The following is a 13,145-nucleotide window of genomic DNA, read 5'->3' on the forward strand; positions in this document are numbered from 1 at the left end:
CTCAAATTGGGGCAAACACCAGCAACAGATTGCCAACAATCTGTTACAAAAACTAAAATAGGGCGTACCAAGCCAATAATGAGACAAATTGTACGTAGTTTATGTCATCTTCTGCATTAGTTTTATAACAAGTACTGAAGATGAATGATCATATCCAGAACACAATCAGACCCTTGAAACCTCAGACAGCGCAAAATACTTGCTTTAACCTTTGCAAGTATCACAAATGTATAAACCATATTCATTCTAGATCATATTGATCGCATTAGTCGGTTACCATTCAAGAGGTTGCTCATAGCACTAGACATTCTCATAACCAGATTAGAACCCTGTTGCAAGACAAGGGTGTCCAAAAAACAGTTTAGTTAGCAAGTATAAGTTCAACATCAGTTGTCAACCCACAAGTGTACCATTTTACATGCTCTTCCTTGTATCCTTTAGTTTCTAGCTTAATCTATAATGATTATCGACGCATTAGCAACTAACCATCTAATGCCAAGCCGTCGCAACCACTAAGGGCCTATTACACCACCCCAAGAACAAAGCTTCCCCCTCTTCCTTGAGAGAGTAGTTCTCGCTGTATGACTTGAGAAGCATTCGAATGGTGTCATTCACATGCAAACTCAATGGATGTGGTCGAAATCCTGCCATACCCAAGCGGGCCCTCCATTTGCCTGTCAGCTCAGGTCGCTCCACTCGCTCTTCGCCTTCGCATGCAATCACATTCACAATGTCTCGGGCCAAGCATTGTTCCTCAACATTGACTCTATCCTTGCTCTCCCGTGGGAGCACCACATCAATGGACTCGAACATTGAGGTATAATATTCCAGAACCTCTATGAACCTTGTGAAGAAAGGCGTCGTGTTTGCATTGGCCTCCTGCTCTACCACTGTGAGTACTTTTGGATTGAGCGCCCTCGCTACGCGGAGCGTGCGGTCGCGCGGATTATCAACACATACACTTTCATCAGGCAAATGGTGTAGTTGTAGAGTGAAATTCACCGCAAGAGCCTCTCCCTCTCTTCTTTCTATCATGTGAGCTCTCAGCTCAGAAATTTTGCAAGGAATGGTGTTGAACTCAAAGGGGACTTTAAGGGACTCTGCTAGCTTGCAGAGCCTTTGCCGAACAAGTTGCATACCGCCAACTGGATACCCCTGGGCACTTGGATCCTCCACAGTTGTAATTCGGATGTGAGGCGGCCCTCCTGGCCTGTTGGCCAGCCCTTGCATGAGAGAGACCCACTGTGTACCTTGAACAATCTGGAAGTCGAAAATATGGACCTTTGCCTCATTTTTGAAGGCCTCAGCTATTGCACCGTTGGCCGCCATGTATGCAAACTTGAAATAGGGGCAAATCTCATAAAGCTTCTGCATTGCAGAAAGAACTTCTACTGCTGGTGCCTCCATGCACTTCAATACACGATAGAGAGCAAAACCTGACGCATGCATCCTGGCTACAAGGCCCTCACACATGTAGGCGGCAAGCCTCTTTGCCGGGTCACCAAAAACAGACACCTCTTTTCTCAACTCTTGCATTACTGCATCTGCGGCTTGCATCCTATTCTCGCCAATTGCGAGTGCGCACATAACAAGAAGGGTTCTCACACGGCTTCCTTGACTCGCAATTACTAATTCCAATGGGTGCCCAGTAAACGAAGGATTCGAGGGTTGGTAAAGACCTTGCCAAGCTTCATTTGGTGTTGGAAGAGCTTGCGTGTTTGCTGTGATCTCGTTTGTTGTTTGCTGCCTGGTAGCAGGCGTGACTTCATCAAGGAGCTCTGTCCAAAAGGAGGAGTTATTTTCGCCCGAAAACTCGACCGACTCTACTGCCTCCCCATCAGGACCCAATAGGGCACTTTCAAGCTCTTCCAACACATTCTTCATGGACTGATTGTCCACAGAGGAAAAGCTCAAACTTGCATTCAGACTAGAATTCTGGTGGACAGACTCCGGGCTCTCTGCATGACCATAAACACTTGCTAAATGGCTGTGAGTGTAGCCCTGTGAACATGTAGAATAATCCCTCTGTTGTGAATCACTATCGCATATATATTCCAAGCTCAATCGCGATGGAAGCTCACCTGTTACAGTCGATTGAGGCGGAGATAAGGAGGAGACGGGGGAGCTTGCCTTCCTCACTTTTCCACACCCATAATCGACAATGGTGTTTGCCTCATTCATACGTGCTCCCCTTGCATACACATCTGCTGTCCCTTGCCGAGTGTCGGTCTTGTGCAAAAATATCTGAGTAGAGGGAGTTGAGGAACTGCTAAACCCCATGGAAACTGCAATATTGTGCTCGTGGGCATACTGCATACTCATTTTCTTGTGCTGGGTTTGGGCAGCAGGAAAGAGAGAGAGAGAGAGAGAGAGAGAGAGAGAGAGAGAGAGGTGGACAAATCGCGAAGGAAAGGTAAAGAGGCAGAAGAGACACGTTATATGTGTTGGTTCGACTGTGTGCGCGCGTGCGAGACCGTGGAAGCGAGAGAGAGAACCGCCCTCTTTCCAAGACTGTAGCAGAAAACGAAAAGCACGCACTTTCTCGAGCGGAGATTGGCAGCGCTCTTCAAAGGCTCAAAGCTGTGTGCGGCGCGCCTAGGTGAGCGGTTCCTAGCATCTGTGAAAGCAGAATCAACGGTAATGCATGGAAGCTAGGAGAAGGCAATTAGCAAGAAAAATGCTTAATTGCAGAGACAGAGAGAGAGAGAGAGAGAGAGAGAGAGGTGCACAGGGATATGGCGCTGGCCGGTGGATCCAACAAAAGAAGAAAAGTTCAAGAAACAAGATACTAAAAAGGACGAGCTATGTCGGCTTGCTCTGCACAATTTAGACGCGTGCAAAGATTTTAATACACGAAATTGCTGCGCAGAGAGAGAGAGAGAGAGAGAAAGAGAGAGAGGGGATTCTTACGAGAACAGGGAATGCGCCATAGCTGCGCCTCAAAGACTGCGGGCGATCAAGTCTAATGAAGCAGCAGAAAGAAACAAGAAGGCAATACAGGAATCCTAGCACGAAAGAAGCATGATCTGGACCTTAAGACGAGGAGCCATGGCGTTCTTGGTTTGGTTTGGGGGCGCTGGCGCGAGCGTGTGCAAATATACGCGCACAACAACAGGAAGGAGCCGCGCGAAAGGGAAAGGAAAAGGCCCAGGTCGGAGACGGAGGTCTCTGGTCCTGGGTCCATGTAAAGATGTGGTATGTGCTGGCGTCAAATGCTCTCGCTTGTTGTACGTCAACTCCACAGTGATGCCACCCTTCACCTACAAAGTACATTACTAAGAGCCAATTCACATGAGGCTCTAGTTGCACACATTATCGCAACTAGTTGCGAACAATGCCTGTTTCCATGGAGACTTTCAAGGAGTTAGTTGCGCACAAATTGGGCACCTGTTGCGAGCACGCTGCTACCCTGGGAGGTGGAGCAGCTTTGCAACTGCAGAAGACGACAAGCCTTTAAGGTGAAAGATGACGACATTTATTGTCGTTTAGGTATTTTCTACTTTCCACGTCATCCATTGAGCTTGGCCTTTACTGCCCATTGGGTTTCTTTGTCATCAAATTTATTTACACTCAGGCCTCTGTCACACTGGGACAGGCGGCCATGCTTTGCTGGCAGCTCATGGCCACCACGTCCCACTGTAAAAATCCTTAGCCTGAGACATGGGTGTCACACTGGATGGCCAACACGCTCACGAAAAGCTGCAATAGTCTGACGAAAAGCTGCAATATACTCTTGCTCCTCCAATTAGAACTCAAGCCCAAAAGTTGGCCGTGGGGGGGAGGCCGGTACACTTTGTGAAAATCTTGGCCATTAGGTGGACGTCCAGCTCAGCCGTTTGAAAGATGGCCGCTGTCCCAGCGTGACAGGGTATTGGATACACGCCCCTTTCTAATTGGTCCAACTAGGAATTGCATCATGTCCAGCGTCCTAGTGTGACACTAGCCTCACCAATTGGCTGTTACGCACTTCTTCCATGTGAACTAGCTCAACTTCGATTCCCACAAGTGAACCGGCTCTAAGGGAATTTTCCCACACTCCCGCCTTTACTGCCTCGTCTTTGAGCTAGTTCAAATAGGAGAACTGGTTGCGAACCTTTTTGGTTCTCATGGATGAATATCAAGAAAAAGTTGCGAGCTGGTTGTCAATTAGTTGCAGCGTGGCTTCATGTGCATGGGGAGGAGCGGGTTTGCAACCGGAGGAAAGACAAATTCTGCCACCGTCTTCAACCAATGGATCGTCACAACGCGAGCTAGCAAGCTAAATATGGGTCGTTGTGCTGCAGCCTGTTTCTTCCATGGGAACTCAAAAGTTGCCAGTTGTCGATTGCGAAAAAGTTTGCAATTGGCCATCCACATGAACTAACCCTTTAAGACCCCGAGGCGGTCAGATCGACATTGGCCCATGAAAGCGTTGATCTTGAGGCCAACGAAGAAATGTGATTGACCATATGTAACTCTTCGAAGCCATCATGTATTGCATAAAGAGTTTTACACTTTGCCAATGGACCTCGGAATCAGACCATCGGACCTTATGTATTTAACTTGCATGTGGAGAAACAACTAAACATGATAATCTCAACCAAAAGGGAAGAGAAGTTATCAATTTGTATGGATTTCAAACGGCCACCAATGTATATTGAAATGGTTGAGCAAAAGTTATAGATTTCAAAGCTTCAGCATGACACACCATTGGAAACGAAATGGGAAGCTTTGAAGAAAGTTCCTGGTTGTGAGAGAACCTAAAACTCACGGTTGACGAGTACACCAAAAACTTGATGTATCATGAGAGCGATGTAGTTTGGGCTTGAGGGGGGGATTGTTGGGTACTCAAGCCCGGATTCAATGTGTCAGCCCATGGGAACACTCCCTTATGGAGCATGCACATGAAATTCACTCTTTTTAGTAGTTTGCATGGAAAGAAACTATATATATGTAATAGCTTTTAATCAAATTCACAAGCGTTATTTTTACAAGTAATGTCGAATCTCTCTCTCTCTTTCTCTCATTCAATCTTTGTTGCATGTCATGGCTCCCCACAGGAGCCATCCTCCATAGCCGTTGCACCCAACAGGTAAGATGAAAGGGATAAAAGATGAGTTAATGGCATTTAACCTTTGCCGATCAAACAAGCTACGAATTATTCTTTGGAATTGTAATTTTGTGCTTACTATGATATAGATGTTTTGTGTACTGATTGGGTTTACTTGTGTGCACAAATCCTCTTTGTTCATAGCAAAATAACTATACCTTTTTCAAAAGAAAAGTTGTAGTCTAGAAGGGGTAGTATGATGGGATCCGGTGAACAAAGTATTTCATTAAGTGTTTCTGGGCTAAAGAGAAACACTATATGTTGTTGGAAGTGTATTTTAATGCTAATCCATATGTTAATTGTAATAGATTGTACGGAGTGGAAGCGAAGAAATTCACAATATATGGATTATTCATATAGGATATTTTTAGAATGTGCAAAAGGTAGATATGAGAGAGGTGAAAAGAAGAGAGTTTTTGCTCCCAAGCCCTATTCTTGTCTGTAGGCAATAAAGATACTACAGGGAGACATGTACATTTAGCAAGGAGAACCTAGAGTTCGTACAGAGAATGAGCTTTCAAGAGTGAGAGAGATTTGTGACAGTGTGAAGATAAAGCTACTCACCTTGTGCATTATCATAGCCCCCTAAGAAGGTTTCTCATAGCTTTGGCGGAGTGTTCTCCCTTGAATGCATTCAATAAAAACAATTGGGACACAAAAGAGATGGAGATAGAGATAGATGTAAGGGTGGGTGTAGAATTAAAAGTGGATAATAGCTAAGTTAGGGAACAGATTTGGAGATATAGATAGAGATATATGTTGGACTAGAGATGAAAAACAAAACAACAAGAAACCAACAAAATTACAAAGCAAAACACACCTTATTTGATAAACCCTTTGGGAGTTATTCACCAATATGATGGAGAGATAAGGAGAGGGAAGACTTCAAAGCTTGATTGATGCACCAAATTCAAGTTCTTCTTGATTAGAGTTTATCTTTCAAGGAATGCTTACAAAATTGGCTAGTCTTCCTCATGGAGCAAGTGTAGGGCTTAGGTTTTATATTTATGGCTAAGTGCAATTATGCGTTAATCCTCTCACCCTCTATGGAATGGTTTTCAAGAAAAAAAAGGTCCCCTTTTATAGGTAAAGGGAACCCCCAAGGGTTACGCAAGAAAGAGAGGAGTCAGTGTGAACAAGAGCTGGCAGAGTTTTTTTATCACTATTGTGCAATTGCTTCTATGGTTGCTCAATCTCTGTGTAGTGCAGTCCTGCCTCTTCGCAATCTTGTATCTGAGCATGTGAGGAAGTGAATTAAGGTTTCCCCTTATCAAAATGAGGTGTGGGCTTCAATATAGAATCTCTTAAATCTCCGCAAAATAAGAAAATGGTCGTCATGAAGTTGGAAGCTCATGTATTCCTTTCAACTGTTTGAAGTTACAACTATGTAATTGGGGGTGAGGCTACATGTCTCCATGAAAAAGGTTTGAGTTTTAATTGAAAGTTGTGCTTTTATGAGAGTTGAACTTTCATGGCTGAAAGTTTAGTGTTCTTAATTGCTCTTTTTAATTAAAATTGAAAAGTGAATTGGTTGTAGTATTCTCCACCAAAAACAACATGTGCTCATTCCTATGGTGCATTGAAATTTTTTTATTTATTATTGCCTTCCAGTTCTCTAAAAAATGTAGCCATTCTTACCTTCCAATTCCCTCTATAGCTGCTAAGGTTTTCCTCTTGATCCACCTTCACAATCACATGGCCCCCAATACCATAGATCTTCCCTCTAGAAAGGATCTTTTTATACACCATAAGGTTTCTTATACAAAACATGAAGACTAAATGTGCCAGAATGATATGTAGCCTTCTGTACACTTGGCTTCTTGAATGTACATCTCCTCTTAGACATTGCAATCCCTTTTGTTAAGAGATTATCAATACAAGGCCCATGGTATCCATACTTCAAAAATTTATCCCAAATGGATCTAGCCTTCCCAATTGAAAAAACAAGGCCAAGGAAAAAAATTTATTGCTTCATGTGATGTCCACTTTGCAAGATAGAATTAATGAGCCATGGATGTCTTGAATGAGATGCTCATTTGGCAGCTCTTTGGCAGTAGCACATCCTTGTCTTCTTAGATCACTTGGAATGCTCTTGTAGAGAAACTGTTCAAGTAGAATTGCACAAAAATTGTTGAGGTTATTGGAATTGATGCCACTACAAATTTTGACCGTTCACTCAAATATGTAGCACCAAAAGCAAATTTGTAGGCCATGCTACAAGATGTCATCTAAAAGCTCACCATTTTCTAGAAGCATTAAGTTTTCTCATTAGAGATGAAAGAATATGAGCGTGCATTAATTGGAACCACATGAATAGACCACAATCAATTTCCTTCTTGAGGCCTGATGAAGCCTTCTTCATTAAGTGAGAGATGTAATTTTTGAAGGCATTTAGTGATACTGTGTGCATGACCAAGTCAACAAGGAGATCAAAACAATAGAGATCATACAACTTCCAAGGATTGAATGGCCCAAAACACCAGCTCTTTTTTAGTATTGATTCTTTCTCTACTTGAGTAGAGCAATGTTAGCTTCATCCAATGCCACAATCATATCCCAATTTCTTCTCTTGATGGGCTTGTATCAAGATTGTTCCCAATTTCCATCATAGATGTATCATGTTTCTTCTCTTCCCTCATTTTTCATTAGGGTGTCTTGGGCCTTGTCTCTCCTACAAAACTCTTGGCCGCCCTTCAAGAAAATCTCAATTCTACATTGGGTAGGATGGTCTCTAATAACCATATCACCATGACACATAGTTTGCAATACTTAGTCCTTTGTGTTGGTTCACCAAATATATCTTGTCCAACAGGATAGTCATAGATCATATTTATACCTCCAAATAGAGGGATACCAACTCATCTATTAAAGGCCTCAAAAATATTCCAAAGACATCTCCCGATGTCTTGATTATTTTCTACAATTTAGTGGGATAAACATTACTGGCAACAGAACAATAGAGGAGTACTTTCTATTACTTAATACCATGATTTCAGCAGCTACACAACTCTTATGAGCATTTCAAGAAGTTTGGAAACCATCCCAATGAAGAAACAAGGCAATATTGCGAGGGTCACTTTTTTTACAAGTATATATACAATTGAAAAATATTCACTTTTTAGTACTCTAAACCTTTGTAGTCTATGAAAAGGGTCTTCTCTTTGCTATTGTAGTCCATTGCAAAAATTCTACTGAAAAGGAAAATAAAAGCATAAAGTATCCTCTTTGAAGTTGTGACCTCTCTACAATTAGAGCCTAGATATTAATTTCTAGTTTCCTCATTCCATGCATCTTCTAGCATAGGATGGTGCTTGTATTTTGGAAATGTTGTGTATATTTTCTTGCAAGAAGGTGTATTGAAAACTATTGGCAATGTATGCCATTCTTGCGGATCCCAAAATTCTTTAACCTCTTGGAACTCGACACCATCCTAGAAGTCCACAATACTTCTCTTGCTTGTTAATGCATATGACACTAGATGCTTAGTAGTTCATGGAAAAAGGTTTTTCTTTGAACATGTAGGCATATTTGTGGTCCAATACGAATGTAGTCAAATGAAAGTATCATTTTTCCAAGGGTGTTACACACCTTGCATTTATCACTACATGTTGCACAATCTCTCTTGATTTTTTTGAGAGAGGAACCATCTGAACATGTACATTTTGGCATTTCCCTAGCATATTTGTCCTCATGACTTGAATATAAATTTCAAGAAAGTGACTTGCACTAGAAGTACTTGTACAAATATGATATTGTTGGCTACATACCTGTGGGATGCAAATCTAACCTCACCATCCTATCTTCTTGCACTATTAGCAAGAACCACGATTAATTTGTCAAACCATGGGATGAAGCTAATTTGACTAGTGCATAGAGGCTACAAGAGGTTGTCAATCTCTTGGAAAAAAACTAACAACTCGCATTTATCTCAAGCTGCACTTAAGTGACTGAAATCACCAAAAGCCAATTGCTTATCGACAAACAAATCACATCCGTTACAACATCAAATGACATCCAAACGTAATGAAACTTCTAGGACAAGTTTATAAAACCTAAGCACACATGTCTATGGCCTCAAACCCCACTTTAGGTCAAGTTCCAAAATCGAAGTTATTAACAGCAGTGGATTTTTGACCTAGTCGTTTTCGATCCCGAATGCATCTAAATGCTTAGCAATGATGCCCCAATACCCCGCCTATGCTTAGTTTTCGATTTAAAAGTGTAAATTCCTAGTTATGATGAAATTAGGTTGCCGATCGGCGACACCAAAAGCTACGAAATACTGTGAGTGGCTTACGTCAATGTGTAGAGCTCTTACTTACTGTTGCAATGTAACAAACGCATTCACAATGTGACAACCGAAGAGGGAGTAGGAAGCATTAAAAGGAGAGAAGTGAGCGCTGTTAGCTCACGCTGTGTATTTCTTATCCAAAAACTTATATATAACTCACAAAAATTGGCTTTTATGCCTTAGCCAAGGTTTTTGGGTGGTCAAAACTAATAATCTGGAGTTCTACCAAAGCTGGGAATTGACTGGATGATACAATCTAGAAGCTTGTAGCCCCAACTCATTAATTACAAAGTTTATCCAAGAAAATAGGAGTTACAATATTCTCGATTTATCAAAATAATAATTGTTTTACAAGGAGAACTCCGAAAAATGGTGTCCGTGTTATCTTGCTGCTAACATTCCCCCCCTCCTTGCCCGTGTCATCCCTTGACACAGCTTTATGGGCTGAAGTAGTCTTCAGGTTGACGGCGGGCGAGGCGATCTTTAAGGGCTTCCAGTGCCTTCTGATTCTGATTCTTCGTTCTTTGTCGGGCACTTGCAGACATTGCATGGTGACTTGATTCTTCAGTTCCACCGTTGAGTAGCCTACAAACCTGGATGTTAGCTTGCTTATCACCGGCGCAAATATCTTCGTTTGCCAGGTGAAGAATTCAGTGTAGAATGCTTCTTCAAAGGCTAGCATATTATGCGAGGGCAAGAACATGCATCTGGCATAGAATCCGTAAAGGATTTCTTCTGAAGGTTGCCCACTCAGATCGTAGCATAAGACTTTGTTTCCTTCCAAGAATGAGAGCCGAGGGGCTCTTGTCTGCTCAGGCTCATTGAAAACTTGTATGCATGTGAGTAGCATCCTGCAGATCTTATATAACTTTGCATAGGAGAGATCTGGCAGACTCTTGAAGAATGACATGGCGCCTGTTAGGGTTTTCACCATGTATTCCTCTGTCGCTTGGCCTCTCTTGTAGCTGGCAGCCTGGGGAAGTTGAGCCAAGTTGGCCTCTTCTTCTGTAGTGCTTCATGCGCTTGCCATATCCTTACTCTGGGTACAGGATAGAATGTTGGATCTCTTTGTAAGACTACAGGTGCTCTTGTGAACAGAATCAGGTATCTCGGATTCTTGTTCAGCCAGCTTAACCTCCACTTTGGGTGGTCTTTATCTACATCATCTTCTTGCATATCCTTGTACAACCTTTCTTTTACCGTAAAAGTTCTACTTTGATGAGAGGGTACGACAGGGATAGTTGGTGCCATTGAGCGTTGATTTGATTGGGAGTGAGTTGAGTGACGTTGACAGAGTGTAAAACTCTCAACTCCCAATCCATAGCGTCCTTCCACTGCTCATCCACCTCTAAGGTGATCTTCTCCTTCAGTGCGTCTTCTTCAACTTTTGATAGCTAGACCATTGGCACTGTATCTGCATATGTGATGTGAATCTAAAAAATTTCATCACCACTCGACTCTGCTGTGGACTGCATCTCAAATTCAGCAAACGAGACCGAGGGTATGTCTATTTGTGGCGGCTCTGAAGTGCCTGCCTCTTCCTGCATGTCTGGATTTCCATCTCTGAGGAGTTGATTTATGCGCTTGAGTTCTGTTATCTCCTTTAGGAGTTCCTCCTCTCTTTGAACTCGCATCAGTGCCAGGTCTCTGCGCTGTGACTGTTCAAGCTTTAATCCAGTTCTAAGTCCTTGATTTTCTTTTCAAGTGCCTTGTACACTTCATCAGTTCCCTTGATCGAGGCCACGACTGGGTTTTCTTTGATTTGCCGTAAGAAAATGGCATGATCATTGATTCTCTGTTTCAGAATATTGTAGGAAAGCATTGGCAACATCTAACTGCACTTGAATTTTCTGAGTTGACATAGAGGTCGTAAGAAGTTCATTCGTGACATTTGTCAGCTGCTTGTCTTTTACCTTGTAGGCATCAGATAATTTGGTGAGGAGGTCATCTAACTCCTCCATTTATTTTTGTTGTTTATCCCTGGCTATCTGATGTTGTTACGCTTCTGCCTTCAGCTATTGCACTTGCCTTTGGAGATCAGTGATGATAATCATCCTGTCTTTGAGCTCTCCTTGAAGAGCATCGATCACCATTTCTCATTCCTTGGCCTTGGTGCTGCAATTAAAAGCTGCTGAACGGAGTTTCTCCGTCATTTTCTGCATCTGACATGCATATTTATTGACCTGCATTATCACTTCATCATTTAACTGCCACTCCTCCTTTCTTGCCTGCTGGGATTTGTCTGCAGCCTCATGTATTGCTTCTTGCTGCGTCGTAATTGCTGGTGGTTCTTGTGTGGAGGTAGATGGTCAGTCTTCTTCTTGGCCATCCTAAGGCTTTGATGCCTCGTCAGTTTCGGGCTGAGTAGAAGTAGATGGTGTGGTCTCAACCTTTTCTGCCTCTTCAGGTGCCGGCCTTTTTTCCTTCTCTGGCTCGGGCTCCATCTCATGTGTAGTGATAGGCTCTTTTTCTGTATCTGCTTCCTTATCAGTTTCTTCTTTCGGCTTTTCAGTCTCTTCTGCTTCCTGCTCCGATTCTGGCTCGGCTTCTTTTTCCTTTTGTCCGTCGGGGTGCTCAGCTTCTTGTGTAGATTCTGTTCGTTGGACTCAGAATCTTTCTCTTTTTCAGTCTCTACTTCTTCATTGGTACCTTTGCCCGCTGGTGATGGTGGTGTTAGGAAATAAGACGTAGCTAAATAGATATTTGAGTAGATTACTTAATGGAGAGAGATAGATTTCACACACAAGAGATTATAGAGTAGAGAGAGAGAGAGAGAGTACACACGATATACGTGGTTCACCCAATGTGGGCTACGTCCACGGGAAAGCAGCCATTCAATGGCTTTAGTACTTCAAAACAAGAAGTAATTTACAAAGGGATTATACCCTTAATAGAGCTCCCTCCTTGCTTCATTCTCACCACCTCACACCCACCTTGTTGCATAAACTTCACACTCTATAATGTGTGTAGAAATGGCCTCCTTTTATAGACCAAAAGGGCTGCCCTCTCTCATGAGAGGCAGCCATGTGTAGACGCCCTTGTGTAGATAAGTCTAAATCAGACCCTTCAATCTGCCCATGTGTGGCCGCCCTTGAGAAGACAAGTCCGCTTTTGAATTCGGCCACCGGCCATTGAATTCCGCCACCGGCCACCACCGGCCATTGACTTCCGACCACCGGCCACCGGCCATTGACTACCGGCCATCGGCCAACCGACGGTTGTTTTCCGACCACTTTTTGGCCGCCGTCCGACCATAATATTCCGGCGAGGGGAAAAAAATCTTGGGGGCTTCCGCTCCCGAGGCCCCTAAAGTTGCCCCTGATTTTTGACTGTGAAAATTTTGGTTTCTGGCGAGTGATTTTTCTTTACGCACGATGGCTTCTCCTCATAATGGGGTCCTTACAAATGTGTGCTTTTACCACAGAAAATTACAAGGGTAAATCAGGCTCCATACTTAACAATCTCCCACTTGGAGACTGATCTCCAAACCAAACCTGTGACTGCTTTCCATTCTGGCTTCTTATCCTTGAATGCCGATTGAAGATGAGCAAAAGCTCAACTTCTCCTTGTTGACCACCTTTGTAAACATGTCTGCAGGATTTTCACTTGTATGCACCTTTCCTAGCTTTAGCTGTCCCTCTTCCAAAAGAGTGCGTATGAAGTGATATCTCACCTCAATGTGCTTTGTCCTTGAATGAAAGGCTGAGTTCTTCACAAGATGGATAGCGCTTTGGCTATCACTGTACAAGACACAATTGTCTTGTT

General features: G+C 43.0%; 1 protein-coding gene across 2 annotated transcripts; it reads right to left on the reverse strand.

Moving 5' to 3' along the window:
• Nucleotides 1–346: 346 nt before the first annotated feature.
• LOC147418618 (scarecrow-like protein 21) lies at nucleotides 347–3,113 on the reverse strand. Of its 2 annotated transcripts, XM_086506637.1 has the most exons (2): nucleotides 2,082–2,222; nucleotides 347–2,001 (listed from the first exon to the last, which is right to left on the reverse strand). In XM_086506637.1, the coding sequence occupies exon 2, from the start codon at nucleotides 1,882–1,884 to the stop codon at nucleotides 490–492; it is 1,395 nt and encodes a 464-aa protein (XP_086362763.1). In that variant the 5' UTR covers nucleotides 1,885–2,001; nucleotides 2,082–2,222; the 3' UTR covers nucleotides 347–489. The 2 variants fall into 2 exon arrangements, with proteins under 2 accessions (XP_086362763.1, XP_086362762.1); XM_086506636.1 differs by having other exon boundaries at nucleotides 347–3,113.
• Between the last annotated feature and the right edge of the window lie 10,032 nt (nucleotides 3,114–13,145).

This window comes from Adiantum capillus-veneris, chromosome 30 (genome assembly GCF_014529385.1).
Source record: "Adiantum capillus-veneris isolate H3 chromosome 30, ASM1452938v2, whole genome shotgun sequence".
NCBI classification, from domain to species: Eukaryota; Viridiplantae; Streptophyta; class Polypodiopsida; order Polypodiales; family Pteridaceae; genus Adiantum; species Adiantum capillus-veneris.

Bases quoted from the DNA above. Each gene is read 5' to 3' on its own strand.
- LOC147418618 (XM_086506636.1), bottom strand. From the start codon at position 2,322: ATGAGTATGCAGTATGCCCACGAGCACAATATTGCAGTTTCCATGGGG.